Below are 27,578 nucleotides of genomic sequence, written 5' to 3' on the forward strand. Positions count from 1 at the left end.
GGACACCCAATCTCATATCCACTCTTCAGGATCTCCGGATCCGACCTATGCTTCATATCCGAAGCCAAACCTTAAATCAGCACTCATCCCCTTATGGTAATCACCTGTTTCCGGACATCCGGTTATCCCTATAACCGACTGTGCTTTATTTTCCATACCTGATTCATTTCTGTCTTCATTTTATTAAGTTCTGATACACTAGTGTTAGGCATTCCACATGCTTTGTCCATAGCCTCACATAGCCTTGCACTGCGCTGACTGATTCTCTGTTATGTCCTCATAGTATATAAACCCTGTAGAAACTCCTGTATTTCCTTAGTCTGAATATTACACATATTAGACCTCGCACTAGATCTTGCACTAAGTCCTCATACTAGTTCTAGTCCTCCAACTTAGTCAATACCCATCTCAGGCCTAGGGAGGAATTCCCTAGGCCGGAGCTCCGCTCCTCCGATCCTACACTCCTTCAAGTTTCCAGATGTTCCTCCGGAACTTTCCCGTGGTCCTCCAGACCTATTCTGCTTCGGACTTTGTCCCTGCAGCCTTTCCTCTGTTTGTTTCTACTTGGGACTTGTCCTGAGTAGCCATTACACATATCTGTATCAGGACGAAAGCTCATTGTAATTTCTGGAAGTTTCTCGCACTCATCCAGATCCAGACAGTCCTTCTGGACTTTCCCGTGCTCCTTCGGAAGTCCTATGGACTTCCTCCAGATGTCACAAAAAAAGTTTTTAAAAAAAGTAAATAAGAATAATAAATATAAAAGTATTGATGAAATGCAATTAAGGGCACATACTTGGGTAAGGGGTGCAGCGCACAAGCTGAAGCCAAGCCCTTCGGAATCCCTTTGTGCACGGTGTAGGGATTCATTTCTGGCTGGGCTTGCAGAGACTGTTTTTACCTTAGTGTTATGTTTGCACTTTTGTAGCTTACATAATCAAGTTACCTTTTCACCAGTTACCAGTATGAGTCTGAGTACTCAGCAAGTTTCTATCATATTTCCTCTTCTCTGAGCCTTGAGCCTGGTCCAGAAACCCTTTAGGGTCGCATAGCAGCTAGGTTCTGCAAGACCCAACATTGTTCAGACTCACCATCTGAATTGTTGTACCTTCAACGGTCTTAACACTCATACTGAAAAGTCATCTAGTACATACCAGCAGTGTTGATTCAATGAGTGCTAAGTAACAGATATCCTTCAAGTTCCACTTCCATATGATGCCTACTTTGCTTATTGCTACTCATCTCAGTTATCATTATTATTTGATAATAAATCTTCTTCAGCATCTAAGCTTTGGGCACTGTCAACTTAAATGCTAGTTAAAAGGTGAGTGTATGCATTTGAACCAACACTTGTATTAACATACCAAGAGTGTCCCCTTACTTGAGATGGTGTCTACAGACAAGGAATTATTATTGATTTTTTGAAGCATATCAAAAAGCATTTGATGAGGTGATTGCAATTGAAGGTAATGTAAAATCAATGGTAACTCAACTTCATCAGGAAACCTGGATTTTTCCCGATTTAGCTGATATACCTGCATGACCTGACTGGTCTGATTTCAGACCTATCATAATCCCAGATTGTCAAAATCACAGTCAGACAGTGATGTCAGACACAACATACTCTCAGTTCATCAGGATATCATGATGCTCAGGTATTTCAGACACAGCAGGATATCATTGTTGCAGGATGTCTTGCTTTTCAAACATAGCAGGCTATATAGTACATCAGTCTTTCAGAACTACATGGCCCTCAAGTATATCTACCCATGCAGCACTACAGTTCTGCCAGGACTTCATAATCATCAGCTTCATCAGACAAATCATAAACACAGATATGCAGCCTAATTAGTCAGTCAGACATATCAGTGAGATCAAACATCCAGATACCCAACCTATCTGATCATGCAGACACTAGAGCTGTGTCAAGTAATGTAGTAGGTCAGATAATCTAAGTATTCAACTTTTGCAAAACTGCAGAATTTCTATTCAAAACTTACCAATGTTTCATTTTCATTTTGCTTATATCTTGCTCAAATGACTACCAATTGGCAATGTAAGACTAGTCATAGACTCATTTCAACTAGGACTACAACTTTCATTAAGACACATAAGGATTTTACTGACTTTTATTTTGCATTTTGACAAATTTGCCGATGTTTCATTTTTATTTTGCTTATATCTTGTTCAAATGACTACCAATTGACAAGGTGAGACTAGCCATAAGTGGTGTTCAAAGTAATTTCCTGAAAACTCGGTAAGCTCGGTAAGCTCCGTGAAACGTCGGCTAAAGTATCTTGAGTTTCGCCGAAGTTCAGGGTTAGTCAAGTACGGCGAACATCGGCATGTCGTCGGAGTGTTAAATGCAATGCCTGCCCTACAACCACGACTTCGTCGGTCTGCACGCCTGCAGACCATCTCTCAAAACATCAACATACCGTGTCGCAAGGACAACAGGAAACGAATGGACCCACCAACTCGTGGAAGGGGGAGATGGGGAGGGGGAGGGGGAGGGGGAGGGGGAGGGGGTAATATACAAGACTCGTCACCAGCCACAATTTCGTGGCATAACGTCCCTATGCGCACCAACAAGCTCGTCGATTTCCTCGTCGAGCATCCGCCAGACTGTGCCATATTATTTGTGACTGAGAGTAAGAAGTCCAGCAACTATCACGCTGACTTTGGCCGTGCATCGGGCAAGGACAAAGGGGAGATCTACAGTGTGATTGCAAAGGTAATCTTTCACGACGATGCTACGTATGGGAGTTGGTATGCCACCAACCCCATCAAGTTCCATGACTCTGTGGCCAATCGCATCGCATCGTAAGTACTTCTCCATCTATTGCAACTGTGCTAACTGGATGATCTGAAGTCTACGGACTAAATTCCGCAATATTTGTGCTGAATTCGAGTCTACAGGTGCGGGCATCGTGCCAATTGACTCGGAGACGTCTGACAACTTACATCGTGAGTATCCCACTCATGTCTTATCGACACCACTAACAAAATTTGTAGGTAAAATCAAGAAAGAATTTCCATGGTACAATGACCTCTACCGGATATGGGGATCCAACCCCTCGTTTTCTGCCAAAACGAGCTCATCGAAACCAGGTGCTGACCATGCTGGTGACCTATTCGCACTAACTCGTCCTGCGGGAGGTTCACAGAACCCTCCTTCAGGCACCCATCTGCAACTCAACATAATTATCCCTAACCCTGCCATAGGCAGTGCTGGTTCCCCGCAGCTCAATTACATGGTTCGTCCCTCAGGTCCTTCTACCTCATGCGCAGGTGACAACACTCACGTCCAACAAACGGACTATGCCCGCCCTCCTCCAAGTGTTGGAGGCAGCTCAGCTGACTCCCCTGTGCAAACGCCTTATGTGCCTCTTCCCCGAAGTGGTCCTGCTACCCCCCTGGAACCAAACCACTCCCCTCAATATGCTCAGGGAGCCAGCGGTGCTGGCTCCTCCCCACAACAGGGCTTTTCTCAAGCTCCCGCAAGCAACTGTGCAGGCAGCACGACAAGCTCCCCCCTCCACTTCAGCCATACGCCCCTTCCTCCCAGTAGCCGTTCATTCGGCCGTGAAGATTATTCTCCGGCCCCCCTGGGATCTGATTATGACCCACCTTTCGATGATGGCCCCCTTGCTCATGGTATGGGGGACCTTTGTATGGACGACACGGACGAAGTTCGTCATGATGAGGAGAATGTATATAATTTGGACAGCCCGCCCAGATCAAAAAAGGCATGCGGAAAGAAGCAGCAGCTACCTTCCTCTCCCACTCCGTCGCCTCCCAAGGCACCCCCTCCCCGCACCTCCAACCACGACAGTTGCAGCTCATTCAAGTCCCACATCAATCACGTCATCATGCGCAACAGCGCTTCTTCCCCCACCTCTTCATCGAAGGCTTCGTTGCAATGGTCCAATCCATCCTCCCCTCAGCAGGCATCTCCGACGTCCCAAATGTTGCTCTCCGAGAGACCGAGCAGCAGGGAGTCGGTGAAGAAGCATCTCCGAACGGAGGTTCAGCAACAAGTTGAGATGTTGAATGACGACTTAGAGAGTGTGCACTCCGAGAAGCTCACCTTATACCAGCTCAAGAATGAGCGCCTGATGGTCAAGCTCAACGCCAATCGCCAAGACAAGGAGCACCATTTCATATGTGAGGAGTGCGCCCATGAGCGCGCAGACGCCGCGCTCGTCCATCAATGGCTGCAGGAGAGCAAGGACCAGGAGATTCGTTTGCGGGAAGCGGATGCGAAGGCTCTCGAGTTAGAGAGGCAGGTGATGCTCTTGCGCATTGAATATGCCAAGATCAACAAGCCATGATGTTCCTGCGCGCACTTCGTCATATGTTTTTTTTTTCGCCGTTTCTTTTTGCTACATGTTGTCATTTGTTCACCGCTATTTGATAATCCTACAACCTACTTACTAGCATGTATGTAGTACATTTTTATGTCAAAGCTATACCTGTTTCAACTTATCCTTGCCTATGCTGAGCATCTGAGTGAGGACTGTCAAACAATTGATCCATCAACCTGGCCCTGTGTGCTTGACCAGGAGTGCCTGCATATGAGCTATCACCCACCACTTCATTATCATCTGGTCCTTCATATTCTGGATGCAGAGTATGTTTCCCTTCTTGAATGGCCCATCTGGTTGTAGGTTTGTTGCGTTTCTCTTCAAATTTGATGATCATGTTATGAAGGATAAGGCAACACCTAACCCAATGCAGAGTAATCTGGAGGTCTTTCTGGGTCTGCATAGGGTGACGAAGCTCCTTAAGAGACTGAAAACGCCCCTTCAAAGCAGCGAATGTGTGCTCAACACGGACACGGACCTAGATGAAAATCAGTAAAAATTCCAAAAAATCAGCAGAAAAATTAGAAGATACCCTAGATAGGTGAATATTGAAGGTCTTCTGGTCCCTTGTCAACCTGCCATTCCGAGGCTTCTTGAAAGGTGGAATACACCACTTCTCAAGTGGATATGCACTATCAGCCCAAATCCAATGGTCATCAGGAAGAAGTGTGTCATGTTCCTGGTAAACACGAGTAGATTATGGGGCATAATGATTGCCTGAATTTTTCATTAGTTTCTAACCGTTAGAATAAGAGAGAGAAAATACCTGACAGTTGAGGGAATAGTTAGACTTCCTGTCATAAAATGCCTCACCATAAAGACCAGGTTTTTCATACAAATTAATAGTGGAGCCATCAATTGCAAGGATACCATTTCTCCACTCTGGACAAGACTTGGCCTCAACATATTGCCGAGCACGCTCAGCATCCTCAGAGTCAGGAGCAGGGAAATGGATGAATGTGTCATGCTGATCAAGGAGGGCAATCATCACACGGTTACTGCAATTGATTACCGATCCAACACTGACACCAGCCCATTGGCCCACATCATCTGGTGAGATAGTGTTGCTGTAATGGCCAGCACGGTTGAGAAATATAGCCAGTTGAATGGCAATGGGAAGTTGAGGGTTGTTTGACCGGTTAGTGAAAATAGGGTGATCAGAAATTTGATCGAGGATATCATCGAAGATGTCAGGATTAACGCGTAATTTCTTGCGGAAGAGGTGGTGCCGAGAGTGCCCAAAGTCATGAAGGAGCTGAATCTGGGGGGCTCGCATAGGAGGTGCATCCGGTTTATGAAGAACATGGGCCCTAGTGACCTCATCGCGAAGAGCTGTGATGGTATCATGAAGGTGGTTGTAATGGGTAGTGAAGCCGTCAGATCCATCACTGGAAGAAGAATCTGAAAGGTCAGATAATTGTGGGGTAAGAGGAGATGGAGGAGTGACCATCAGATCAAGGCCAAGATCAGAATCAGAATCAAAATCAGAATCAGAGTCAGAGGAGTCGGAATCATAGAGATCATTAAGGGTAATGCGAGTACGCTCTAGCCTGGCCTTGGCTAAGGCTAGTTCAGCCTCATCCAGTTGCTCAAGCAGCTGATTGCGCATAGAGAGACGAGGCATCTGGGGATCAGGAGAGAGATAAGCTTATCACCTGCATCAATAGGGGACACTGTTGCTGGAAATGGCAACATTTTCAAGCGGAGATTCAATTTTAGTTGGCGGCTCTTCCGCTCAATGACGAGCACAGCGACAACGCTCTACACGCCTGACATCCACTGCCTGCACCTTCGTCTCGCACCCTTGCAGCGCACCCTCATCACACACCATTGTTTGCGCCCCACACCTTCATCCTGCACCCCTTGTAAGAAAAACTCCACTTCCCTCCCATCTTTAGTACTTCGTTCAGCCCAACTGCTCTACTCTACTCTACCCCCACCTTATCTAACCCCATGAGCTACTGGGAAGGCGTTAGCAGGGGCTGCGCAACTGGTTTTAGCATTTACCGTCCCACTATCAAACTTCCCCTAGATGAACTTTTAGGTGAGGAGTACGACGGCAAAGACGACCAAATGGCTGACGCCCCCATCGAGCAACTAGATGATATGAAGGAGGATGGCAACGGCAACAGTAATAATGTCCCCACCCAACCTGAGGGCGAGTCCCTCCTTGGCGGGTCTGCTTCTGCTGAACAAGATGTTCTCATGAGCGATTCTCATCAGCAGCAGCAACCACAGCCATCTACTCCTGATCTGTTCCCAGTCCCGCAAGTTCCTTCTCACTCTCATACTCACGCTCAATTGCACCTGTGTACTCGTGGCAAGGACCATTCCAGCAAGATGCCCACAAACCATCCTGTACTAACTGTACAAACGTCTGCCACTAAGAAGACTGGTAAAGCTGGACGGCGTGCTTCTGGGATTTTATTCACTTCTAATTTTCGCATTTTTGACAAATTTGCCGATGTTTTGTTTTTATTTTGCTTATATCTTGCTCAAACAACTACCAATTGACAAGCCAAGACTAGCCATAGACTAGGACTACAACTTTCATTAAGACATGGAACGAAAATAACAAAGTTGTGAAATATTTCACAAGTCCAGTAAATATGGTATATATATAATTTATAACTTAGAAATATATGTGGTATCATAGCCTAGTGGTTATGCTGCACTCGAAGTGTGCATGTTGTCATGTGACCTGATGTGCACATGGATGGTTGAGAGTTCAAACCTGGCTAGGTGCAATTATTTTTTTTATTTTTTATTTTCATGTGAGCCATGATGAGCTGAGATTTCTGACCATCTGTCAATCTGATCCACTGAGGTGTCTGATCAGCATGATAGTTTAGATGAAATGCATGTCTGAACAATTTGATGTTCTGACTGTCTGATGGAACTGATTGGTCTGATTTCAGATAACACATGTATGAAATCAGACAAAATCTGATGAGCTGATTTGTTTGATTTGCCTGGTGGGCCTGCTATCAGACAACTCAGCCAAATCATGGAAAATCCAGGGTTCCTGATGTTGCAGAGGCACAACAGTGAGATTATGGATGGTATTCAAGTAGTCTTCCAGTAGTATACATACCAGTCTACAATTAGAACCCAAGTTCACCTTTAATAAAGTACTATCTTGAATATTTCCTTTTTTAGATGTGACACAATTTCAATTTTGGGAGGGGGAGGGGGAGCACAAATAATATTTGTGCAGATTCAGCAGCATATAGTTCTGGTGTTGTGCATCACTGCAATTTAGCATGATTGGCCTTTGATCATAGGCTGGGTGCTGATTGAAATAAACCCTAACCACGATGTAAATCCTGTTATGGGGCGTGACATCCGATATCCGATACTTGACCTTGAACGCGTCACCTACAAACGACCGCGTAAAGCATCAATATCACTTCGCTTCGTCCACCCCCATCATGGTATGTGCATGGTCTATACTCTTTGTGATATTATCATTAAAATATTTCCTAGTTTCGAAACACATACGACTCTGATAACACCGTATTCTCACCACAAGGTCGTCTTCACCAAGTCGAGTATGCACTCGAAGCCGTGAAACAGGGATCGGCGGCAGTGGGCCTGCGATCGAAGACCCATGCAATCCTTCTTGCTCTCAAGGTCAGTGGGTGCTAATTACTACAGGACAGCTCTTCACAAGGAGTCCATACAGCGTTCAACAGGAGAACTCGCTTCATACCAGCAAAAGATGTTCCGTATAGACGATCACGTCGGCATTGCCATTGCTGGTCTTACTTCAGACGCACGAGTACTCAGGTGTTTATTGAGTTTTACAGTGCACAACATGCATTCTGACTTGACTGCAGCAACTTTATGCGACAGCAAGCAATGGGAGAACGTATGATGTTCAACAGACCTATGCCAGTGAATCGCCTTGTCTCTTCCATCGCTGATAGTATGTGCTTGCGTATCTCTTGCATGGCTGATGCTCATCTCGTTGATTATAGAGGCGCAAGTGAACACGCAGGAGTATGGTCGCAGACCATACGGAGTTGGTTTCCTCGTCATTGGTCAAGATCAATCCGGACCCCATCTTTTTGAGTTCTCGCCATCAGGAAACTCGTATGAGTATTATGCCATGTCGATCGGTGCTCGCAGTCAAAGTGCAAAAACCTATTTGGAGAAACACTATGAAAGTTTCGCAGATTGTATGTGCCGTATCAATCTTACACCGTGTTCATGCCATTGAAGTTGTTTCAGGCAACCTCGAGGACCTCATTCGGCATGGACTTCATGCCCTCCGCGAGACCCTCCAACAGGACAAGGAGCTTAACGTGAATAACACGTCGGTAGGCATCATCGGACCCATGGGTCAACATGAAAAGCCCATTTCGCCGCCAGGCAGCTTCCGGATCTTAGAGGGCGATAACGTAGAAGTATACCTTCAGAGTATGGAGAAGAAGGAGGAAGCACCCGCACCTGCATCCGTACCTGATGCAGCACCAGCGCCTACTGCTGATGAGGATGTACAAATGTCAGGATAAATCAAGATATAATAACAGCCGCCCTCTTATTTGATCAATCACAAAAACTGAGGTTCGAAAGACCCATGGTTCAGATGCATAACGTGAAATAATGATAAGGGAGTGGTGATGTGTAGCTCTAGAATGTCGGGTCATGTGTGGGTAATGTGTCTTACAGGCCAGAGCCCTTTGTCTGCATCCCAACTTTCCTCCATGCTTGTGCAGCTAAGCCTGGCCTACGCAACGATACTAGTAAGTGCACCATCGTGCTCAGAAGAGCGATGCTTCCCGCCTGATGAGCAGCTGCAATGGGTACAGGGACAAGGTATAATAATGTTGCAAGACCCAGAAGAACCTGCACATTTGCCATGGCAAAAGCTGCCGTGACAGATTTGCTTGCGAATGGTGGTAATAGCGCACGGATGGCGGGTCGCCGACTGTAAGCGAAGAGCAGACAAGTACTGAGATACGTAGTCATCGCCTATAATCGAACGAACACTTAGAAGAATACAATAAAGGAAAGAACGAAACGTACAAGAACTCGATGATCGAACTGAACGGTAATGGGATTCTCAAAGATATTTCTCCACCAGATGTCAGATCCATCGGCATTCTTTGCATAGGCGAACGAGAATAATTCATCCATGGGAGGTGCAAGTCGACCCCCCATGAGCGGAAATTCGTTGTACAGCAAACCGGCATCCAGCCCAGCAACGAACGCGCCTGCACATAGACTGTAATTACGTCGAATTGAAGGCCGAAATGAACGAACCTGATAATGCAGTCAAGAAGACTAGTGCACTCAGTCCTTTAGACAATCGATGAAACCTCTTGACAACGGGATTTGAAAGCACGTTCTGCCAATTCATAGTGCTGGATCCGCTCCACGAACCACCTCTGGCGTATCGCCAATCTTTAATCGCCGCTAACCCAGTTCCGAGCATCCCTGCGTACAGCACCACGGCCGTTCCGAGATGAGCTGCCAGGCGATACTGAGAGACGCGGGGTACTGCGCCCGGCGTATCCATGATGGAGTCTTCCAAACCTGATTTCACCATGTACCATCCAAGGAAACCCTGGAAACCGATGAGTAGTGCCATGCCCGTCAGTTGGATCGGCATCGAGGTAGTGAGCTTCTTCCGCAGACCAAAATAAGCCAGGGGGACCACAAATGTGATGCCGATAAGGCGCCCAAGTACGCGGTGACTCCATTCCATGTAAAAAATGTTCTTGAATTCATCGAGGGTAATGGAGTGGTTGAGACTGTGGTGCGTTCACGAGATGATCCAAGGAGCAGACATAAAAGGGATGCTCACAGTTTAAATTCAGGTGTAGCCTTGTACTTCTCGAATTCAACACTCCAGTCCTCCGCATTCATAGGTGGAATGATGCCCGTGATGGGTTTCCATTCTGTGATGCTCAGCCCTGATTCTGTGAGACGCGTTACTCCACCCACTACGATCACCGCAAAAACCATTGCCGATGAGAATAAGAGCCAGCGCCCGACTGCAGGTGGAGCAAGCACAGGTAATTGTGATGCCTGTGCAGCGCCATGAAAGGCATTCGCAGAGAAGAATTGAGGTTTAAGGGAATGAGGAACAGTTGGCTTGCGCTGCGCGACGACTGAATAACACCTCCGGTAGAGCCATGAGTTACAGAGAGGTGAACTTGTGACTTCAGAAGCAAGGCATGACTTGGGCACTGTTCTTCTGGAAAAGTTGACTGGAGCAGTTGAAAATGTACGCGAAGCTCGTAAGCCAAGATGGGCTCTTGGACGCAGCAAAGCGTTTACCAAGCTCAGCTGCATAGGAGACCTCAAGCTTCAAGCCCAGTACCTGAACTGGTTAATGCGAATGTTTAATGTATGTATGCAGTACTGACCTACTTGACAAACTCTGAGAAATGAATACGTCGAAAATGCAGATTGAATTTATGCACAGCCACAACATGCTCGCCGTTCTCCCGTCCACACCACCACCATGTTAACCTTAAGGAGAGGACTGGCAGCATCACGAGCCTTCCGGAGCTTTTCAACTAAGCCCCATCTGATTCCGCCAGCCAACCTTACTAAGGGAGAGAAGCTAATATATGACAAATTGACCGACAAGTTTTTGCCAAGTGAGCTCGACGTGCAGGACATCTCAGGTGCGACTTTTTTGCCATTCACATAGCTCACAATTAGATTGATTGATCTTACTGATACTATTAGGAGGCTGTGGTGATTTCTATGCCATCAAAATAGCAAGTGAAGCTTTTAAAGGCCTTTCAACCTTGAACCAGCATAGACTTGTAACACGAGTACTGAAACAAGAAATTGAAGGAATTCATGGGTTACAGGTCAGTCAGGCGTCGTCGTCATTACCAGAGGTTTGCTGACACACGATCTGATCCCCTAGGTCAAGACCATCTCACCCTCATCAGAATCATAACTTGGGCGGATAGTGCTTCTTCGGTCACCAATTGCATACCCGTTTGTGTGGTACATACGCATACAAGGTGTTGACGGCATTTTATTTCATTTTAGCCATAGAAAAATCTCGTCACCGAGAATGATTGCCTTTCAAGTCACACATGCTACACTGCTACATCAGAGCGTTCATTGCACCGCATCTCTCAAGAAGCAACGGGGTATTGAGATTACTCCAGTCTAGAACGTGGTGAAGCGATCACTTGACGAACCTCCTTATGGCCGCTTTGTTAGAGTTAGAAGCGAGATGGCTTCGCGATTGTAGATTTCGCGATTTGGGTCGTCCTCCACCTTGTGAACACTTGTTATCAACCTGTTGTCAGATTCGAGAAGCCAAAGAAGACTCGTACCTCTTCCCAACTGAATTTCTTCTTCAACATTGTGAAGAACCGCTTATCCGCCTGGGCAGTGCTAGTACGGACATTTCATCAAATTACAGATCTGACGCTCACCTTACGTCTCTTTTTGTAACAAAATAAAATTTCTGTACTGCCATTAACAGCCATCTCTGATAAGGTCTGGACCAGAAGAGGGAAAGCAGGCTCAAAGTAGACACAATCTGCTGCAAGGATCAGTTCAGGAAGAGGAATGTCCGAGGGCGGTGTCTCTCCCCTGTACGGAGTCGATTATGCACAGCCTTTTACACAAGTCAAGATTATCTCACCAATTGAGTTCGCGAACGGAGACACAGGACTGCAAATTGTTCAATGTCACATTTTGTTGCATGATACCCAACAACGGGCTGGAAGAATTATTGCTTCACTGAGACAGCTGAAATAAACAATAAGGGACGAACGCTTGATCAGTGATCCAAACTGTACCACCGAGTGCGCCTGCTACCAGACCAACTAGTCCCGTTCCACTGCCAACTTCTACAATCTTCTTGCCTTGAAGATACTCGATGCCTCGAAATGCGATGTAATTTGATAAGACCTGCCGCATTGCATCAAATGTCTCGCTCTAGCATTAATAAAAAAGAACCCACCTCACCAGCCGGCCAAGCAATGCCACCACAACCATGAGACGCATCAACCTTGAGTGATATCGACACCAGCGGAGAGTCCACAGGAAATGACAATCTGATCGTCTCACCGAGGATAGATCGTGGTTGTGAAGGTACGACAACAGTATCTTCGTCATCTCGAGCGAAGTCGCTGGCGTCGGTCCTGAAATGTCGCAAGGGATCTGATATGTCGAGGGCTTCGTCTAGGGCAATCTCGTTTAAACTCGTTACTGAATGGGGTGGACTCTCGAATGGCAGCGATGTGGGTTGGGTTGTAGCCATCGTAACTATCCGAGATGCATACGTCAAGTTAGATATTCGGCTACGATTTGAACCTTGAGCTTGACCCTGACGAACGTTATGATATCTTACAGAAACAGTCACGGTCAGGATCGTCAGGTGTTATCAAGTGTCAAGTGACACGTAGAATGATATGAGTCAAGTTGTCGGTCCTGATTTGGTCCTGATTTAGGTTCCCGCGGTCCCTGCTGTTTCAAGTTTGGAACGTCGTGTGACCGCTGGCACCAACTTGAAGACTATCCGGTGAACATGGATCGCTATTAGTACGGGCCAGCAGCTAATTATGAACCTTTTCCTCGAACTTCTTCCTGCAACGTTCATCAGCTCGCTGTCTACTTTGATGACCGGACTCACGGGAACAAGTAATCTACGCACGCATCATCCAGGAACCAACGTGATTGGCATCACAGCACGAAGCCATGCAATTATAAGTCACTGATCACAAGTCGGTGTTACGCCAGTGCCGCAACTACTAGACAATTTGGGAGTCGCTTCGGCAAGATGCGTTTCCTCAGTGGCTTGGCCGAACAATTATTGATACCTCTATTGATAGCGTTCCGATCCTCTTCATTCCCTGCTTTCATGACATTCGCAAAGATGCAGTCACCTCATGCAGATAATCTCGCACCTCTCCCTGTATTTTCTCGGCGGAAGACACCTAGGTTACGGGGACCACGCCCATGCAGCTGGCTTCAAACGGGGATAACAACAAAAGAGGAGATTGAAGGGGACTGGTCATGGACACATCGGCAGGCCGACCTGTCCAGAGTATCAACAATATGCTCCCGCACCTCTAGCGACTCTACTTCATCCAATCAGTCCAGTATCATTTCCTCATCCTCGTCCAGCGCATCGTCATATAATGATGATACACCAATTTCGTCATGTGACATATCGTCGCGCAGACATAAACGTCGCTCTCAACGGCAGAGACCATCTGGTCCGCGCCCTCCCTCCCGTCCACATTCCCCCAGTTCTCCCATGCGACCCCTACTTTCTATCAATACGTCATTATCACCCCCCGTTCCCCTTGAGGACCCTGTCCTTCCGCTGCCCCTGGCAGAGTTCCCACATATAGCACCGACTGAACCTACGACGCCCGTACCTCTGTTACCCCCAGCGATTACGTTTTCACCTTCAGATTTACTTGACTGGGACGCAATATTTGAGGTATTGGCTTTGGAAAGCATACCATAGTTTGAGCTTGGAGGTACAGTTCATTACCAGCATTGTAACGACAAGCAAAGAGGCTGACTGCTTCGTTGGATAGCATTGTAGACCACGGATTCTCGGACCCATGTAGCATACTCACACTTTTATTGACATACGGACACTCCATTTTACAATCTCATGAATTAGTAGTTTTTCTTGCAATCTAATAGGTAGCTCGTGGTGCTTTTTCTTTTGCATGATCTTTCTTCCACGTTCCTTCGACGAGAACGTGGGCGTTGACCAAAATTTGTACATTATAGCATGGACTCGGATGTGTAAATCAAAAGGAACGACTACGATCGTCTTTCTATTGGCGTGCCTAGCGGGAGACTAAATAACTTGCGGAAGACCATGACGCTTTTAATAACGACTCTGGTCCTGAACTAACTATAGTACCAACAGTAATAGCTACCAGCAGCTCATGGCTTCGACACTAGATTGAATATATTACAACACAAAATTGAGCTTAAGCTTGAATTAACCGAGTCAACCGAGTCAGGGAAAACACGAGGCGCGGCAGCCAGTGGTGCTGCGCCCAGCCCCCCATACTATAAGTCAGACGTGAATGCGTCACTGATGTCTCCTTCGGTGGCATCCTGTGGTGTCGCCACTCGATTGGGTATATAACTCACCGTAGCCAGTTGAAAGCGAGTATGGTAGAATGCATGACAAACGCTGGGCGCAGCGTCATTGCGCCCCGTATTTGTCTTGGGCCCTGTTGCGAGTCAGGTACAAATCCCTGGCCAACGGAAGTGCAGGTTTGTCTGCCATTCATGAATTAATATGGGACTATACAACAATATCGATCATATATGAGTGTGAGCCCTGAGGGTGAGGACACCATGAGGGTGTGAAAAACAAATCACGGTGGACCGTCGGGAATATCTGAGAGGTAAGTGGCTGCGCTGTACGGAAGAGACAACGGGATTCAAAATTTAAATAGATATGCGAGGCAGGAGACGTGCGAGAGGATATGAGGCATAACCACGGTGCAGTCAGCGGGAGACGTGCGGGTCGGCGGTAAGTGACATTTATGGTGTGAGAAAGTGGCGGCGCCACTGGTGAGCGCTGGTCTAAACGCACGTGACTTAGTCATTTTGACAATAGCCTGAACGTAGATGCGGCCAAATGAAAATTCATTCACCCTATAATATATATGGCTCGGGATTCGAGTCGGGAATACGTCAGATTATTCTAGGCAACGAAATTGTAATTGATAGATGGATAAGGGAAAGTCGTGAGGGAAAGTCCCCAGACTCCAATCAATTTCAGGAAAATGATGAGTAGTCTGTGTACACGGGAGACTGAATTACAAATTAATACCAGGCCACAGGATGATCGATGAACGTTAACAACGGCCTCATGCAAGGATGTTATTGGCACCTGCTCATAGACATCAGTATGTACATACCAAGTATACAGAGCAGACATTGAAATTAGACTGTAGCAGGTCCCCAGGTAGAAGCTCTTGTGCGCAGCTTACTAGCAGACTTTAGAATCATAGTAACTGCGCACTGGCACAAAGTATCATCGTGGGAATGGCTCACCCGCCGAAGTGCTAGTGCGTATACTGGCAAATCTCCAGGCCTCGGGAATCGGCTACAATCTCTATTTCGAGAGACCACTGGATTTATTGCATGCAATCTTTAGCACGGTCCAGAGTGGAGTTTCACTGCCTTGCATCTGAGGCTATTACATATATATAGCCTTGATGATATCAGCCCATACTATTGACGCCACAGAGACTGCTTACTGGAAATGCGTCAGCCACTGGCTGGGTTACTCTTGATGCTGCGGTAGATGGGACACTACGGCAACTCATTGAATACTTACATATAGATCTCCTCTGACAGTTATCTGTAAAACAACGACACGATTGTCACGTTAAGCGTTAACAGTATGTGAGCAGTTCTCATGTGCGAAAAACGAGTGGTGACAGAGCAACTGCGACCAGGAGTCGGTTGGAGGTATGATAAAGAGGGAACCACTGTCTTCCTCCTATTTTTTCCAGGTATGTATGCCTGAGGAAGAAGGCTGCAGTGGCGCAGCCCTTCCTCATAACACTGGTAACTCGTGTACTTGGTGGAGTCCATTCTCGTCACAGTTGCACTGAAAAGCCAATCGGGACTCGGCAAGCAAATTTCAAAAGTCACGTGCAAGCTCATCCTTGATCCGTGGTGACTTAAGTTTTGACCACTAGTACCATCTTTCAAGCTCAAGGTTTGACGACTGAGAGACTAGCTACGATTTGACTTAGTCTTCCCGGCTTTTGCAGGTTCCCATAAGCAATTTTCTGGTTCACCAAAACACAGGACCTTGCCTAAACTTTCACGTCACGGAACCCGTCTAGTAGGTTCCAGTGTCCACGTCATACTGAACTCCTGGCGCTTGGCATCACATATATTTGCGCACAGGAGGAGTCGCCACCACTACCATCATGTTTGCCTGAGGTTTGTTGGAGGCAGTTAGCTCCGAACCTTCATGCCTCTGCCTCGTGGCTTCATTCAACCCCGCCAAGAGCCTCGAGGTGTCCTTCTGATGCACTCCTGAAACAGATCTCAATGATTTTTTCGGTCCCTCATGGATATGGAATGCTTTGGCTTCCTTTGAATTTACCGCGTTTCGAACTTTTTCCATCTCCTCTGAGAACGGAAAGGGGTGTACGGGTTGATAAGGGAGAGCGGGATGGCGCGTCTCTGGTGCACACGCTGCACGTGTTATATTTGATTGATAAGATCTATGCACAGGACCCCGACGTTTTGGCTCAAACATACCAAATATGCGAAGTCGAGAGGATATTCAAAGCCATTTTTGCAAAATAGTGAGTTTTCGCATTGCCAATTTTGTAAAATGCAGTAATTCTTTAGACGCCCGAGGTATTCTGATCGGAATGGGTCTCCTGGCATGATTTTGGACTCCAGGTGAGCTGTCTGTCATGAAACATCGTTGCTCAAATCGTCATCAACCTTGGCAAGATAACTAGTGCAAGCGTTGCAAGAAGAATTTATATAATTTTTGCATAAACCTCGTCCAAGCTAGTTTCTCCTTACCGCGAGTCACCGCGGGATCCAGATACTTGAGATTGTGGCAATCGTTTCAAACCCTTTGAATTTTTATGCCTCAGGCCATATCTCTGGCAACATTGCGGCCGCGAACTCACTTACTGCTCGCGACTTTTTGATATCAACTCCACCAAACAACCTCTCCTTATATCACAGTATGCCAGTATCTGATCGCAACCCATCATAACCGACAAATCATCTCCCCTAAAGCACAACTATGGTTTACTATGCGTACATCGATGACGTACGTGCAAGAACCTCTCTTCAATGTCTGTGATACCACGCTGAATCTTTTTTTAGATCAGCGACAGCTCCTCCCCGCGATACATTGCTGTTTTCGCCAGCCGTGCAGTCGCCGATGAGTGGTGGCGTGGCGTGTCCACTTCCGCCAATACGAAGTACTCGGACAGTATCAGACGTGTTGCCCCCCAGTTCTTTACCCACGACGTCAGCAAAGCCAACGCTGCCTCCTCCATCACTGGCACCCAAGTTGCATCTAGTTTTTTTGGCAAAGTGTTTTTCAGGCTACTGCCAAGTGATGTCGGATTTAGTGTCATTCCGATTCTAGATCTCGTGGATCATGTTAGCGGGAACTTGTGAGTCATTTTGTTGTAGGTTCTTTCATAACTGCTCACAACGATTATGTTAAAGATTTTTCATCCGCTCCAAAGTCTCTCCTAACGAGTACTGGTACTGTCCGGGATCGTCAACAGGCAACGTCACGCCTAACTCCAAAGTCTATGTATCGTGTACTGAGCGGACCCGCTTCCGGGTCCGCCTCATCAACGAACGCAAGGACACTACAGGGACCATCATGATTGGCTCTGATGACATCGCTATTACCCTGACTTCCACCAACCTATCCATCAGAGTCTCCCGCAGCGGCCATTTGATCGTTTCGAAAAACCCTGAGCTAGGGCTGAAGTTCAGTGACCTTGTGAACGGATTCGGGGTGGCAACTCCCTTGCTGGACAACGAGGGTCATCGCGAGAATGTAAAGGAACTCTTCAAGACGGATGATGGGGAAGAATGGGAACTTGCTTGAACTGGTGTCATTTGATGTTGACAAAGCACTTGCATATGCACGCGAAGTTGGCTTTTACTCTTATGATAGAAGCTACGTCAACTCGTTCTGCAACTACAAAAGCATGCCAGATGATGACATCATCTGGTAGATATTTCAGCCATAATCTCGTGATGCTGAAAGCAAATATCTGGCTCAACTAACGGGACTTTGAACAACTTTATTCAAATGTAAATACACTCAGGAGCGCAGGTGAGAAATTCATGACACGGTCACTCGCAGACATTATTACAATATTGGGCGGCCGTTGATTCAAGTCTGACCCGGCACATTGAAGTCCTGGACAGACTGTCGATGATGGGGCGGAAGGTGAGCTCGAAAAGTAGTTGGGGTTGAGACTGGTACTGATGCCACAGACAGATATCTTGCGACAAATGGGCGCGCTGTCCACCGTTGAATTTCAGTGGCAAGAGGAATGTTGGCAAACCACTTGCGCAGCTTAAAATGCCACGCGCCACGGTTTAAAGGGCTGGTGGATAGTAAAATAACGGTTTTAACTGTCAGCAGTAAAGTGCTGATTATTCGATCGATGCCATGCCGCTATCATGGCATCTCGGTTGACGGTTAAGTATCCGCCAGCATCCTATCCTTCGTCGGACGCGTTGTGCCGGGTCAGGTGCGCTTAGGCGCCTCGGATATGATAGGAATGATGACAAACTTTTTTTTGCCAATCAATTGATAAAGATCAGCAGACAGACAGAGCCAAATTGTGGTACGGTCTGGGTGGCTCCGGGTTTGCGCAGCAGTGTACACTGGGTAATTATACCACCATGTTTGTGTTACTCATACTCACGACATTATGATCAGGTGGCTGCAAGCTACAGGCTTAGATACGCACGCACGATCGGTACATGTTTTCCTTGTCCATATCTAATTCTTCCGATGAAACTCCTCCTAGCAATGATGGAAGACATGGCTGTAGTCAACTAAAATTCTAGTCAAACTCTATGCCACTGCACACCTATTGGCTCTCTTCTGTTGCTCCGACTCGGACTCCTCTCAAAGGATGGCGTCCGGTGTTTCGCGTTCTGCCTCAGATCACGACGAACGGGGCCACGATCCTTTAATGGTCTACAAAAGGACACCATACCATGCGCCCCGTGCCAAGACGAAAGGCAAAGAGCCTAAGTCGAGGTATTCTTTTGATGCTACAGAGGACGACGACCTGGACCAGGTTCAATTCGAATGTTTCGAATCTGATTATCTGCCGGCCTGACTCGGAGTCTTTATATACATATTACTGTCTCATGTAAAACTGCCATAATTACAAGGTTGTTGTCTTGGTCTTGTTTACGGATTTTGTCCGACCTCCACGTAGCTTTTTCGCGTTGATTCCGCCGTCGATCCGGTTGTAAGATCAGCTAGTCACGAGAGTTGAACGTGTACCAGAAAGTTGGATAGACCCGGCCGGACCCAGCCGGATTGAGCCGTCATTTCCAAATTCTCAATCGCTGAGTTCTGCTTGTCGTATACTTGCCTAAACCTTGAGCAGGGAACATGCCTACACCATGCATAACTAGCTAAACTAGCCAATGCTACTCTTATTTTAAGGAATTGAAGAACATAGCATCGTACAGGATCTGCCACCATCAACACTGTCCATGACCGTGACTGTCCATGTGTTGACCTCGAGGTTCGTTGGAGTTTTGGGGCAGTTGGGAGGCTTTTAAGGCGCCTCCAGTGCTGTGGCGTCATGGCTCCACCGTGTCTCTGTGCCAAGTGGATCAAGGCCAACCCCAGATTTTCATCTCAGCTGGTATCTTCGGTGGTGATCTGAGCTATCGGCGCCCTCTTTCCGGTCACGCACGAGGCCAGGTACAGTGCACTTTCGATGCCGCGGCCAGGTCTTCGTGGAAGAGAGCACAACCTAGTTCGAATTGTACCGATATTCCAATCCGGACCATAGTTCCTATCTTCCCACAACCCTCGAGGTTACATGATGGTGCACAAGCTTACGATACTACTTAAAGCCACTCCAGCAGTATAAAAGTCTCTTCCATTTTGCTCCCTGAGACTTCCACTTCCTCAGCGCTTCCTTTATTATTGTTACAAAACATGGCATACTCCCCATACGACGCCTATGACTCCTACGACGACTACGACTCCTACAGCCGTCCTCGCAAGCAGTCGTTTGGATACAGAGCGACCACTCCTGTCGGTGGCTACCCATACGATCCACGGTTGGGAGCAACGTACAGTGAACCAATGATGCGCGGAGAGGTGCCACAATACTTATTCATGTTCGTTGTCATTTGCTCATGTTTAATTGTGAAAGCGCTACTCTTCGTCAGCCTACCCGATGTACCCGTCCAGCCGCAGCATGTACCGGACACCCAATCACAGCGCGAATTATCTTCGTAAGTCTAGAACTTGGATGCATTCAGACAGGCTCTGACCTTTATTAGCGTATGATGATATGGACTACCGTGCTGGAACTCCCGGCCTTTATCCCCCTGTCGTGCAACCCTTAGCAATGGGTAGACCGCGCCGGGCATCATCAGTATCTTACTCACCAAGGCCGCCAGCATTCGGAGACCCCTTCCGCAGAAATAGCCCCCCTCAGGTTAGATTCAAGCGTAAGGGTGCCTTCCGGAGCGGAATCACCCTTGGTGAAGCACAAGCCAATGTTCGATTGGCTGGACACGACTCATACACCTTCAATGACCTCGGTGTTGATCACCGAGGCAAGATCTATGTGAAGATGTCGGTGAGTACAGTATAGATCTGATCTCCAGCTAAAGCCTCAATTGTCCATCTCAAAGTGGCCTGGATATTCACCACTTAATTACGAGATACCTGTTGATGGCTATGGGGGTCTCATCGACCTTCAATCGTTGACACGCAGAATCGGACGTGCGGTTTCACATTATCTTCAGGTAATTATTCAATGGTATCTTTTCAGTATAGAGATTTCTCATGCACTATGTACATAGGCCAACATCATCCCTATACCATGGGATCGTATCGAGCTATCGCACATGGAAGAAGTCAGCATGGGTACATGGCATCTCAAGATGACAACAAATTGAACAATATCCTGTCCCGTGCGTAACCGCCTGCAGCGAGAAACTCTCAGCGTACTTTATTATATATCTGTCCTTGATAATCTATTCATACTGCAGCTACACTCGTGGATGCCTGGTGTATCATCATCTCTGCGCCTTTCGAGCCGTGCTCAGTTGTACACAGATCAAACCATGTGTGTATCATATTACATCACGAATCTTACGAACTTTTACGAGGTGTCGTCTACGTATTGGAAGGAAATGCATATCATACACCATCGATACTACCAAACGCAACAAGATATGTCCGGAGTTACACAAGTGCCGATCGCTGCTTCCGCCTCCTGTTGGACTCTCCCTTCTGACGAGGCGAGCTGCGAATACCAAGGGCACGTTTCACTTTAGTCATGAATGGTAGGTGGGTTTCCCTGTCCCTTCCCTATCACAAGATATGGCAACAGGCAACGGAAATGAAGACACGTAGACTAACCATGGGACGAAGTCCTTGCTTCGCATGCTTCTTGCCTTGTCTGGATGTCCTGGGATTGGAAAGTGCCGTGTCTGTAGAAGGGCCACGGGTACATTAAACTCGGCTCATATCGGTAATTGCCTAAGTGACAAACTTACTCTTGTCTCTACTAAAGAAGCGCAATTTGCGGCGAGCAGGTGTACGATTTCGTTCACGGTGATGTTCGTTACTCTGGAAAGGATTCATATTGATTGCAAGTGATCGATATATGGTAAAGTTTTGGTAGAGGGCAAAGGGTCACGGTTAAATCTTGCGGAACTTATGGAACGTAGCTGTTATGTACTATTCAGAAGCTCCACCATGGGAATGATGTAGTTGTCCACGGTGGATAAGTGGAACTTGCATCGTCATGATATCCATCGATGAAGTGATTTGCGCCCGCCCGTGGGGCTGAGGGCTGTCATGGGTTGTCATCTTGTGCTGCGGCCCCAGATTTACGGCTTGTTTGTGATTATTTGTAGTAAGAATGATTTCATATCAGAGGCTTTCTGATCTGTTCTGATCGTTCGCGCAGCTGAAGATTCGAGAAACCGCGGTGATCATCTGCATGTTTTCAGATGAGGATACAACCCTCGTTCATGCTGTGCAGAAGCAATATGCTTCCATGAACCTCAAGTTACCAACCGGAACTTTCACGATTCTAGCTGCAATCGCCTTGATTTCGTCTGATTCTTTAACACTCCAGCCAAAGATCATCGGATTAGCTACAGGGTGCAAGTGCCTTCCAAAGGACAAGCTTCCACTGCAAGGCGAGGCTGTGCACGATAGTCATGCAGAAGTTCTCGCTCGCCGCTGCGCCATTCGCTGGTTGATCGAAGAGATCGGTAGGGCGGCCTCTGGTGGATCGCATTGGCGTTCTGCGTGGATAACAAAAATGGCAGATGATCACTATCATCTTAAAGACGGCGTCTACATGATCATGTATATATCGGCACTTCCTTGTGAGAAGCACTAGCCTTGTTTGTTGCGCGTGTCTCATTTCAACCGATCAATGTCAAGGCGGAGACGCTTCTATGCGGTTCCTCGCTACTTTCCAAGATGAGGAGATGGCAGCGCTGAAGGACTCTGCAATGTTCCCTCCTTTGGCTCCCAATGTTGCGTCCAGAGGACGGGATAATTACTCCCTTTTGGGTGTTCTCCGTACGAAGCCTGGGCGTGCTGATTCTCCTCAGACATTGTCGTTGTCGTGCAGCGACAAAATAGCACGCTGGAACGTACTCGGAATACAAGGGGCTTTAGGCTCAGCCCTTTTTCACCCGATCTATTTAAAAAAGATAATCATCGGCGAAGTCCCGCTAGATCTGCACGACGTCGTAAAGTCTGATTGTGAACGGGCATTCTGGGGGCGTCTGCAAGAAATAGATGGTGCATATGTTGTTCGATCATAAAATAATGCTTACGATCGTGATATATCTTGCACAGGCCTTCCCGAGGGATACAAATTGAGTCGGCCGGAAGTCCAGTTTACGTCGGTTGGGTTCATCCATTCAAGATCAGCGCAAGAACATTCTTCTCCTGCTCAAAGATCGTGCAATGAATGTAGGTATATATTTATCTTGCATTGTCTCTCTTAAATGCTTTATCATCAGCTTTGACTTGGGTCGCAGACTCTGCGTCACCACATGAGGTACTGATAAACGGCCTCAAACGAGGCGTCTCTCCAAAACATCGCTACAAGACGATTTTCTGGTAAGCAAGCAGTTGATTAACTTTTTCTGCAAACTATCTTATGCAACATTTTGGCAATTCAAAGGCCCGGGCTCTCAAAGGTCTCCTTGTTTCACCTGTACAGAAAGACGAGGAGCATAGAGAACTTGCCCCTTGAAAGGTAAAGATCCAGAACAAAGAGGGGGCCATCCCTAGCACTCACAACTTGTTATGTAGGCAAACAATGACATATTATCAAGTGAAGGAGGGCATGACCCAGTATCAGATAGCAAAAAACTGTTTGCTAGGGGAAGGTCGGCCTTTTTCAGGGTGGATTCGAAGTGGAGCTCGATGGGAGAACTTCGGTACTTGTAGCGATAACGGACAACAGAGTACTGACATTACGAATTAAACGCCAAAAAGAAAAGCAACGAAAGCGCATGTATGTAAGTAAGTGGAATACAACGTGATCAATAGCTGGGGTATATATTAAGAAACACAGCGAACTGTTATATGTGGCGTTCCAAGGCGTTTCCAAAACACCCAGAGATACAAGGAAACTGGGCAACCGTTGGCATTATGCCTATAGATCCTTATCCTTGTCAGAGGATTCGGCTTCTGCGAGCAGTTCATCAAGGGAGGTAGTTGGTAACGTCTGGGCCAATAATAATGGCGTCCCAACAAGTGATTCACCATCTGTAAATGTGGGGCTTGATCTGCCAGAGCGACTGTTGCCATTGTTATTATTATTGTTACTGCCATCCGCAAGCTCCTTTCGGAGTGCCTCTAATTCGCGTTCGAATCTTTGAGGGAGAAAAGTCAGATTCTGTGCAAGGAACCCTGAGTTGAGGATGCTTACTTGCGACCGAATACCTCGATGTAGAATCCGCCACCGTTCCACACGCTCACAGAGAATATAAACAAAAGGAATGCTCCACTCCACATAGGGCTATCATACAACAAGAACACCGCAGGCAGTTCTGTAAGGAGAGAGTATACTGAAGGAACATTAACATTGCTGAGTTGTAACGTTGAATTTCACATACCAAGTTGCCCCGTCATGAATGAAGATTCACGGTACTTTGGAGGAACTGTGGACAAAGCTCGCCCAATGGCACTACGTTTGTCATTCAAAAGGAAAGAAAAGGACGTCGTTCGCTGGCCAGATGCAATCTTGCTTCGACGATCTACCAGTACAAATTTCCAGTACATCAACTGCCAACAGATATCTGGATGTCCAGTCATGTTCAGTCATCAAGATCATCAACATGAAGCTTACATATAGCACCGCTCATAAGGAGGGCACGGAATGGATTGAGGTATGGGAGTGCCTTCAGCGCGGGGAACCTGTCTTCTGCATTCGGATAGAAATGCCTGTACATAGTGATTAATAATTGTATGGAGAAGATCAACTATAACTGACCTGATCACTGTGAATGTAAAAGGCGCGTATATATGCACGAATAACGACGTGACTTTATCCGTGTCATGAAAAACAAGGCTGTTTCTCCAAGTGATAACAGCACTAGCGAGCGAGCCGTGTGATAAACCATAACAAGCCATGAACAGCGCTGTATTTGATGGGAAGAACCACATGTAGATGAAGTTGAGGATCGTGACGTAGTAGCAGAGATCGAACAGGAAATAATGCCATGACCGCTTCTTGTATTGGTAGGCACGAAGAGGAAGGAGATATAAGCCTTGCACTGTATATGCGATATGGATCCATCTGCATACAAGACATTAGTCACCACCAAACGCAAAGAACTCTCAAGGATGCATACTGTGGGGCTAAGCCAAAGAGCAACGCCGACACGAGGAGGGACATGACACTACAGAAAAACGACACTTTATCACGAGTTCTCACTACCTTGGCGGAATGCCACGATTCCGCTAGATTTTGCATACGAAGCGAAACCTGTCATCGACGCGTTAAATCCTGATGAAAGCCACAAGCTCCGAACGTACCTTCAGCTTGAAGTTTTTGATCTCGCGATCAAAATTCTCCGCTAGCACATCGCTTGATTGCACACGTTTCTTCAAGGCTTCCTCGGCTTTCGATTTCAATCTATCGCTGTGCTTCTGTATCTGCCGCTGGAGTAAGTCCAGCCGAGAGTCAAAGAATGTCTCCATCGTATCTATCGCAAAAGCATGTCAGATTTTGGGGTAGCCATGACAAGACGATACAGCAGAAGACTTGCCTAGCAAGGTAAAAGCGCCTGTCTCGTCTCGTATAAAGCGTTCGAAAGGTGCAGAAAAGTATCCTGCCCCGGTCGCTGGCCCAGGAGACTCCATTCTTAAAGTTGGGGACGGTGGCCTTGAAACCGTTGTGGAAGTCTGAAACTTGAATTTGCGAGTGCAAAACAGGCTTATACGGAGTGGCACTCTAAAGCAGTGGATGTTTGAGGCGCTTGTCAAAGGGCAGTGCGTCACACGCCGACATAAATGTATGCTTATGTCACCACAAGTAAGTTTTGCCTCTCATTGAGTCTCGACCTCTTTTGGATTCGACTTCAAAGTACACTCTTTAGTATTGACCTTTGGACCTCCGTAATAGTACTGTCGTTCCCAGTACCTGACTTAGCAGAAATCAGTACTAGTAACGTAGTGAGCTAATCAATTTTGTTTTATCGTTAGTCCGCGTTTAGGTAACTCTAAATCTTAACGAGAGGGTTCAGAGAAATAAGCACCAGAACAGGTATAGTCTGTCCAGTATATAGAATTCAAGACACAATCACGACAGGTAACGGGGTGCAACGCTCTATATAGGTTACAGCAATTGCTCACATCAATGAAAGGTCGCCAAACTTCTCTTTGTAACCTGGAAGCATTGCTCAAGCGAAATGAAGTAGAATACAATCCGGTGAACATACCAGGTACAGTCCATTTGCCTTTCTGGACCATGGTCTCGACTGCTTCCAGTATCCGTGGGTGGGCGTTGCCGACATCCTCCACCTAAGCAAGTAAACAAACAAAATTAAAATAGATCCCAAGAATAAGAGGAGAAGACGTACCGTCAAGTCTTCGAACGGACGAGCCTCTTCGATGTTAGCAAGCGTTGCTTGCAACTCCTTGAGTTCCACGTCAATCTGGGCGGCTGTCGCTTGGGCTTTCTCAACCTGCGTTGATCATGAAGACACTCAGTCACGATACCACAACCTTGAGTAAATAGAGGTCGTACCGCTTTGGCCTCGAAAGTTTCGATGGCTTTGACGTGGGCAGATACGTCGTACGTAACAACCTTGAACTCCTTCAACAGCTTCTCGGCTTCGTCCACAATTGCCTTGTTCTTCAACACAGAGCGGTAGTGCGCGAGGTCAACAGTGGTGGGTTGAGATGCATATTGCGACTGGAGACGTTGAGCATCCCCGTGCCGTTTGCGGAATGCTTGCAGAGCAGCGATGGTATCTGCAAATTCAGAACCTCTATCAGCCCAGCTGTGCCTTTTACAAGTTGAGGTTCATGCCTTTTCCGAGCCCAAGTGTCGAGTAGATACGGGTGAAGTCCTGTTAGCGAGGAAACGAAGATGAGCGATGGTGAACGCGACCGAGTACGAAAAAAACGAGACTTACAACCGCGGCTACTGCTGCTTTTGATGCCATGGTTTAGAGAAAGGCGGGAAATAATGCGAGAGCTGGGACACTAGAGGCACGCGTTGGCTACCCACAAATAATAATGCTGCAAAGGACGACTGAAACGAGCGGAGGCAAGGCCGGGAATTGCCGATCCCGTTTATTCCGACTCTTGACGAAACTTGACAGACGCGTGCTGGCGGCGTGCAAAGTCCAAGCTGTACAACAATGCCTCATTTATTCATTTTCCATGGTCTCCTCTGCTTTACACCAAGATTCTATTCCAAAATACTGCATCTAAAGTTCCCCAGAAGATACTGAGGTGAACCTGGTTTCGCTGCAGGCAGGCGCTCAATGATAGTCTTGTAAAAACTTGTGAAGTTTGAAATAATGTCTCGAACATCCAGCTCGCAATGTCCCTTCAAGTTGAAGCAACCATCGAAGTCAGTGTGAGATCCAAGAAGCACCAGTACATGTAATACGACAGCACGGCCCGTTCAGATAAGACACACGAACCGTCTCCCAATCACCTGACACCCTTATCTTGCGCCGCTGCCCTTATAAAAACAATACGTACGAATGACCTTCTCCTCGACCCTTTTTCCTCTGGAGCGCAGACGTAGATCGAGAGCCGTGGAGCTTGTGTGAGACAGAGAACCTGGGCTAACAACGCATTTGTGAGTCAAGTAACGCCCTTTCCTTGACCTAATTTAGATGTATGTGAACGCCCAGCGTGCCCGAGTTATTGGATGGACGGGTTTACTTCTACCATTGCTGTTGTCGAACAGTTTCGCGCTATGGGACTGTTACCTAACGTTCTCCTTGCTGTCGCAG

At 47.0% G+C, this 27,578-nt stretch overlaps 13 protein-coding genes across 13 annotated transcripts; 8 read left to right on the forward strand and 5 right to left on the reverse strand.

The window, feature by feature from the left end:
- Nucleotides 1-466: 466 nt before the first annotated feature.
- On the reverse strand, nucleotides 467-870 carry F5147DRAFT_648164 (uncharacterized protein; the record flags this gene model as incomplete). The annotated part of the gene is made up of 2 exons (XM_041433261.1): nucleotides 467-707; nucleotides 797-870. 2 exons carry the CDS (start codon nucleotides 868-870, stop codon nucleotides 467-469), a joined length of 315 nt encoding a protein of 104 aa, XP_041299211.1.
- A 1,498-nt stretch (nucleotides 871-2,368) lies between these two features.
- On the forward strand, nucleotides 2,369-4,334 carry F5147DRAFT_648165 (uncharacterized protein; the record flags this gene model as incomplete). Its single annotated transcript, XM_041433262.1, has 3 exons — nucleotides 2,369-2,823; nucleotides 2,873-2,967; nucleotides 3,016-4,334. The coding sequence occupies 3 exons, from the start codon at nucleotides 2,369-2,371 to the stop codon at nucleotides 4,332-4,334; spliced, it is 1,869 nt and encodes a 622-aa protein (XP_041299212.1).
- A 1,986-nt stretch (nucleotides 4,335-6,320) lies between these two features.
- On the forward strand, nucleotides 6,321-7,629 carry F5147DRAFT_648166 (uncharacterized protein; the record flags this gene model as incomplete). The annotated part of the gene is made up of 4 exons (XM_041433263.1): nucleotides 6,321-6,638; nucleotides 7,024-7,047; nucleotides 7,359-7,414; nucleotides 7,527-7,629. The coding sequence occupies 4 exons, from the start codon at nucleotides 6,321-6,323 to the stop codon at nucleotides 7,627-7,629; spliced, it is 501 nt and encodes a 166-aa protein (XP_041299213.1).
- A 96-nt stretch (nucleotides 7,630-7,725) lies between these two features.
- On the forward strand, nucleotides 7,726-8,960 carry F5147DRAFT_197672 (nucleophile aminohydrolase). Its single transcript, XM_041428533.1, has 6 exons — nucleotides 7,726-7,801; nucleotides 7,854-8,000; nucleotides 8,053-8,156; nucleotides 8,207-8,295; nucleotides 8,348-8,548; nucleotides 8,601-8,960. The coding sequence occupies exons 1-6, from the start codon at nucleotides 7,799-7,801 to the stop codon at nucleotides 8,882-8,884; spliced, it is 828 nt and encodes a 275-aa protein (XP_041299214.1). The 5' UTR covers nucleotides 7,726-7,798; the 3' UTR covers nucleotides 8,885-8,960.
- Nucleotides 8,933-10,795, reverse strand: F5147DRAFT_603294 (cytochrome oxidase assembly protein-domain-containing protein). The gene is made up of 5 exons (XM_041432274.1): nucleotides 10,745-10,795; nucleotides 10,180-10,698; nucleotides 9,636-10,126; nucleotides 9,399-9,586; nucleotides 8,933-9,344 (listed from the first exon to the last, which is right to left on the reverse strand). The coding sequence occupies exons 2-5, from the start codon at nucleotides 10,668-10,670 to the stop codon at nucleotides 9,036-9,038; spliced, it is 1,479 nt and encodes a 492-aa protein (XP_041299215.1). The 5' UTR covers nucleotides 10,671-10,698; nucleotides 10,745-10,795; the 3' UTR covers nucleotides 8,933-9,035.
- A 12-nt stretch (nucleotides 10,796-10,807) lies between these two features.
- On the forward strand, nucleotides 10,808-11,432 carry F5147DRAFT_603295 (bola-like protein). The gene is made up of 3 exons (XM_041432275.1): nucleotides 10,808-11,008; nucleotides 11,073-11,200; nucleotides 11,260-11,432. The coding sequence occupies exons 1-3, from the start codon at nucleotides 10,843-10,845 to the stop codon at nucleotides 11,290-11,292; spliced, it is 327 nt and encodes a 108-aa protein (XP_041299216.1). The 5' UTR covers nucleotides 10,808-10,842; the 3' UTR covers nucleotides 11,293-11,432.
- Nucleotides 11,433-12,728, reverse strand: F5147DRAFT_668215 (putative methyltransferase-domain-containing protein). The gene is made up of 7 exons (XM_041435337.1): nucleotides 12,691-12,728; nucleotides 12,316-12,620; nucleotides 12,127-12,263; nucleotides 11,995-12,072; nucleotides 11,783-11,942; nucleotides 11,681-11,731; nucleotides 11,433-11,621 (listed from the first exon to the last, which is right to left on the reverse strand). Exons 2-7 carry the CDS (start codon nucleotides 12,613-12,615, stop codon nucleotides 11,547-11,549), a joined length of 801 nt encoding a protein of 266 aa, XP_041299217.1. The 5' UTR covers nucleotides 12,616-12,620; nucleotides 12,691-12,728; the 3' UTR covers nucleotides 11,433-11,546.
- Nucleotides 12,729-12,780: 52 nt separating this feature from the next.
- Nucleotides 12,781-14,155, forward strand: F5147DRAFT_668223 (uncharacterized protein). Its single transcript, XM_041435338.1, has 2 exons — nucleotides 12,781-13,843; nucleotides 13,904-14,155. The coding sequence occupies exon 1, from the start codon at nucleotides 13,135-13,137 to the stop codon at nucleotides 13,828-13,830; it is 696 nt and encodes a 231-aa protein (XP_041299218.1). The 5' UTR covers nucleotides 12,781-13,134; the 3' UTR covers nucleotides 13,831-13,843; nucleotides 13,904-14,155.
- A 2,921-nt stretch (nucleotides 14,156-17,076) lies between these two features.
- F5147DRAFT_626619 (uncharacterized protein) lies at nucleotides 17,077-18,091 on the forward strand. The gene is made up of 3 exons (XM_041432697.1): nucleotides 17,077-17,151; nucleotides 17,208-17,503; nucleotides 17,559-18,091. The coding sequence occupies exons 1-3, from the start codon at nucleotides 17,125-17,127 to the stop codon at nucleotides 17,950-17,952; spliced, it is 717 nt and encodes a 238-aa protein (XP_041299219.1). The 5' UTR covers nucleotides 17,077-17,124; the 3' UTR covers nucleotides 17,953-18,091.
- Nucleotides 18,092-19,866: 1,775 nt separating this feature from the next.
- F5147DRAFT_197834 (uncharacterized protein) lies at nucleotides 19,867-21,212 on the forward strand. Its single transcript, XM_041428535.1, has 5 exons — nucleotides 19,867-20,211; nucleotides 20,267-20,348; nucleotides 20,397-20,698; nucleotides 20,754-20,867; nucleotides 20,925-21,212. The coding sequence occupies exons 1-5, from the start codon at nucleotides 20,047-20,049 to the stop codon at nucleotides 21,018-21,020; spliced, it is 759 nt and encodes a 252-aa protein (XP_041299220.1). The 5' UTR covers nucleotides 19,867-20,046; the 3' UTR covers nucleotides 21,021-21,212.
- Nucleotides 21,213-21,742: 530 nt separating this feature from the next.
- F5147DRAFT_197809 (adenosine deaminase/editase) lies at nucleotides 21,743-23,623 on the forward strand. The gene is made up of 7 exons (XM_041428534.1): nucleotides 21,743-21,985; nucleotides 22,040-22,466; nucleotides 22,525-22,890; nucleotides 22,948-23,064; nucleotides 23,115-23,214; nucleotides 23,279-23,353; nucleotides 23,410-23,623. Exons 2-7 carry the CDS (start codon nucleotides 22,073-22,075, stop codon nucleotides 23,582-23,584), a joined length of 1,227 nt encoding a protein of 408 aa, XP_041299221.1. The 5' UTR covers nucleotides 21,743-21,985; nucleotides 22,040-22,072; the 3' UTR covers nucleotides 23,585-23,623.
- On the reverse strand, nucleotides 23,623-25,467 carry F5147DRAFT_801972 (uncharacterized protein; the record flags this gene model as incomplete). The annotated part of the gene is made up of 8 exons (XM_041443286.1): nucleotides 23,623-23,975; nucleotides 24,032-24,170; nucleotides 24,219-24,401; nucleotides 24,452-24,546; nucleotides 24,596-24,901; nucleotides 24,957-25,090; nucleotides 25,141-25,310; nucleotides 25,350-25,467. 8 exons carry the CDS (start codon nucleotides 25,465-25,467, stop codon nucleotides 23,756-23,758), a joined length of 1,365 nt encoding a protein of 454 aa, XP_041299222.1. The 3' UTR covers nucleotides 23,623-23,755.
- A 212-nt stretch (nucleotides 25,468-25,679) lies between these two features.
- Nucleotides 25,680-26,947, reverse strand: F5147DRAFT_750479 (ATP7, subunit D of the stator stalk of mitochondrial F1F0 ATP synthase). The gene is made up of 6 exons (XM_041440160.1): nucleotides 26,745-26,947; nucleotides 26,639-26,678; nucleotides 26,354-26,580; nucleotides 26,187-26,291; nucleotides 26,046-26,127; nucleotides 25,680-25,993 (listed from the first exon to the last, which is right to left on the reverse strand). The coding sequence occupies exons 1-6, from the start codon at nucleotides 26,772-26,774 to the stop codon at nucleotides 25,956-25,958; spliced, it is 522 nt and encodes a 173-aa protein (XP_041299223.1). The 5' UTR covers nucleotides 26,775-26,947; the 3' UTR covers nucleotides 25,680-25,955.
- Nucleotides 26,948-27,578: the final 631 nt, after the last annotated feature.

This window comes from Suillus discolor (genome assembly GCF_016758755.1).
Source record: "Suillus discolor strain FC423 chromosome Unknown F5147scaffold_3, whole genome shotgun sequence".
In the NCBI taxonomy this organism is placed as follows: domain Eukaryota; kingdom Fungi; phylum Basidiomycota; class Agaricomycetes; order Boletales; family Suillaceae; genus Suillus; species Suillus discolor.

What these genes read in the sequence shown, in the direction of transcription:
- F5147DRAFT_668215 (XM_041435337.1), bottom strand. Translation starts at nt 12,615, where the DNA reads ATGGCTACAACCCAACCCACATCGCTGCCATTCGAGAGTCCACCCCAT. An exon ending in GTTTGGATCACTGATCAAGC is followed by an intron (nt 12,073 to 12,126) that starts GTTCGTCCCTTA and finishes TAATTCTTCCAG; the next exon opens with CCCGTTGTTGGGTATCATGC. An exon ending in AGAAATTCAGTTGGGAAGAG is followed by an intron (nt 11,622 to 11,680) that starts GTACGAGTCTTC and finishes AGTGTTCACAAG; the next exon opens with GTGGAGGACGACCCAAATCG.
- F5147DRAFT_626619 (XM_041432697.1), top strand. Translation starts at nt 17,125, where the DNA reads ATGGTTTACTATGCGTACATCGATGAC. An exon ending in ACTATGCGTACATCGATGAC is followed by an intron (nt 17,152 to 17,207) that starts GTACGTGCAAGA and finishes ATCTTTTTTTAG; the next exon opens with ATCAGCGACAGCTCCTCCCC. An exon ending in GATCATGTTAGCGGGAACTT is followed by an intron (nt 17,504 to 17,558) that starts GTGAGTCATTTT and finishes ATTATGTTAAAG; the next exon opens with ATTTTTCATCCGCTCCAAAG.
- F5147DRAFT_750479 (XM_041440160.1), bottom strand. Translation starts at nt 26,774, where the DNA reads ATGGCATCAAAAGCAGCAGTAGCCGCGGTT. An exon ending in GACACTTGGGCTCGGAAAAG is followed by an intron (nt 26,581 to 26,638) that starts GCATGAACCTCA and finishes CTGAATTTGCAG; the next exon opens with ATACCATCGCTGCTCTGCAA. An exon ending in GTCCGTTCGAAGACTTGACG is followed by an intron (nt 26,128 to 26,186) that starts GTACGTCTTCTC and finishes TTACTTGCTTAG; the next exon opens with GTGGAGGATGTCGGCAACGC.
- F5147DRAFT_197809 (XM_041428534.1), top strand. Translation starts at nt 22,073, where the DNA reads ATGTTTTCAGATGAGGATACAACCCTCGTTCATGCTGTGCAGAAGCAA. An exon ending in GTATATATCGGCACTTCCTT is followed by an intron (nt 22,467 to 22,524) that starts GTGAGAAGCACT and finishes ATCAATGTCAAG; the next exon opens with GCGGAGACGCTTCTATGCGG. An exon ending in TCAAAGATCGTGCAATGAAT is followed by an intron (nt 23,065 to 23,114) that starts GTAGGTATATAT and finishes CTTTATCATCAG; the next exon opens with CTTTGACTTGGGTCGCAGAC.
- F5147DRAFT_603294 (XM_041432274.1), bottom strand. Translation starts at nt 10,670, where the DNA reads ATGCAGCTGAGCTTGGTAAACGCTTTGCTGCGTCCAAGAGCCCATCTT. An exon ending in CTTCTTGACTGCATTATCAG is followed by an intron (nt 9,587 to 9,635) that starts GTTCGTTCATTT and finishes GTCTATGTGCAG; the next exon opens with GCGCGTTCGTTGCTGGGCTG. An exon ending in AGTTCGATCATCGAGTTCTT is followed by an intron (nt 9,345 to 9,398) that starts GTACGTTTCGTT and finishes GTTCGATTATAG; the next exon opens with GCGATGACTACGTATCTCAG.
- F5147DRAFT_603295 (XM_041432275.1), top strand. Translation starts at nt 10,843, where the DNA reads ATGTTAACCTTAAGGAGAGGACTGGCAGCATCACGAGCCTTCCGGAGC. An exon ending in CGACGTGCAGGACATCTCAG is followed by an intron (nt 11,009 to 11,072) that starts GTGCGACTTTTT and finishes TGATACTATTAG; the next exon opens with GAGGCTGTGGTGATTTCTAT. An exon ending in AAGGAATTCATGGGTTACAG is followed by an intron (nt 11,201 to 11,259) that starts GTCAGTCAGGCG and finishes CTGATCCCCTAG; the next exon opens with GTCAAGACCATCTCACCCTC.
- F5147DRAFT_197834 (XM_041428535.1), top strand. Translation starts at nt 20,047, where the DNA reads ATGGCATACTCCCCATACGACGCCTATGACTCCTACGACGACTACGAC. An exon ending in TCACAGCGCGAATTATCTTC is followed by an intron (nt 20,349 to 20,396) that starts GTAAGTCTAGAA and finishes GACCTTTATTAG; the next exon opens with CGTATGATGATATGGACTAC. An exon ending in AGATCTATGTGAAGATGTCG is followed by an intron (nt 20,699 to 20,753) that starts GTGAGTACAGTA and finishes TCCATCTCAAAG; the next exon opens with TGGCCTGGATATTCACCACT.
- F5147DRAFT_197672 (XM_041428533.1), top strand. An exon ending in TCAGACGCACGAGTACTCAG is followed by an intron (nt 8,157 to 8,206) that starts GTGTTTATTGAG and finishes ACTTGACTGCAG; the next exon opens with CAACTTTATGCGACAGCAAG. An exon ending in TGTCTCTTCCATCGCTGATA is followed by an intron (nt 8,296 to 8,347) that starts GTATGTGCTTGC and finishes CGTTGATTATAG; the next exon opens with AGGCGCAAGTGAACACGCAG.
- F5147DRAFT_668223 (XM_041435338.1), top strand. Translation starts at nt 13,135, where the DNA reads ATGCGTTTCCTCAGTGGCTTGGCCGAACAATTATTGATACCTCTATTG.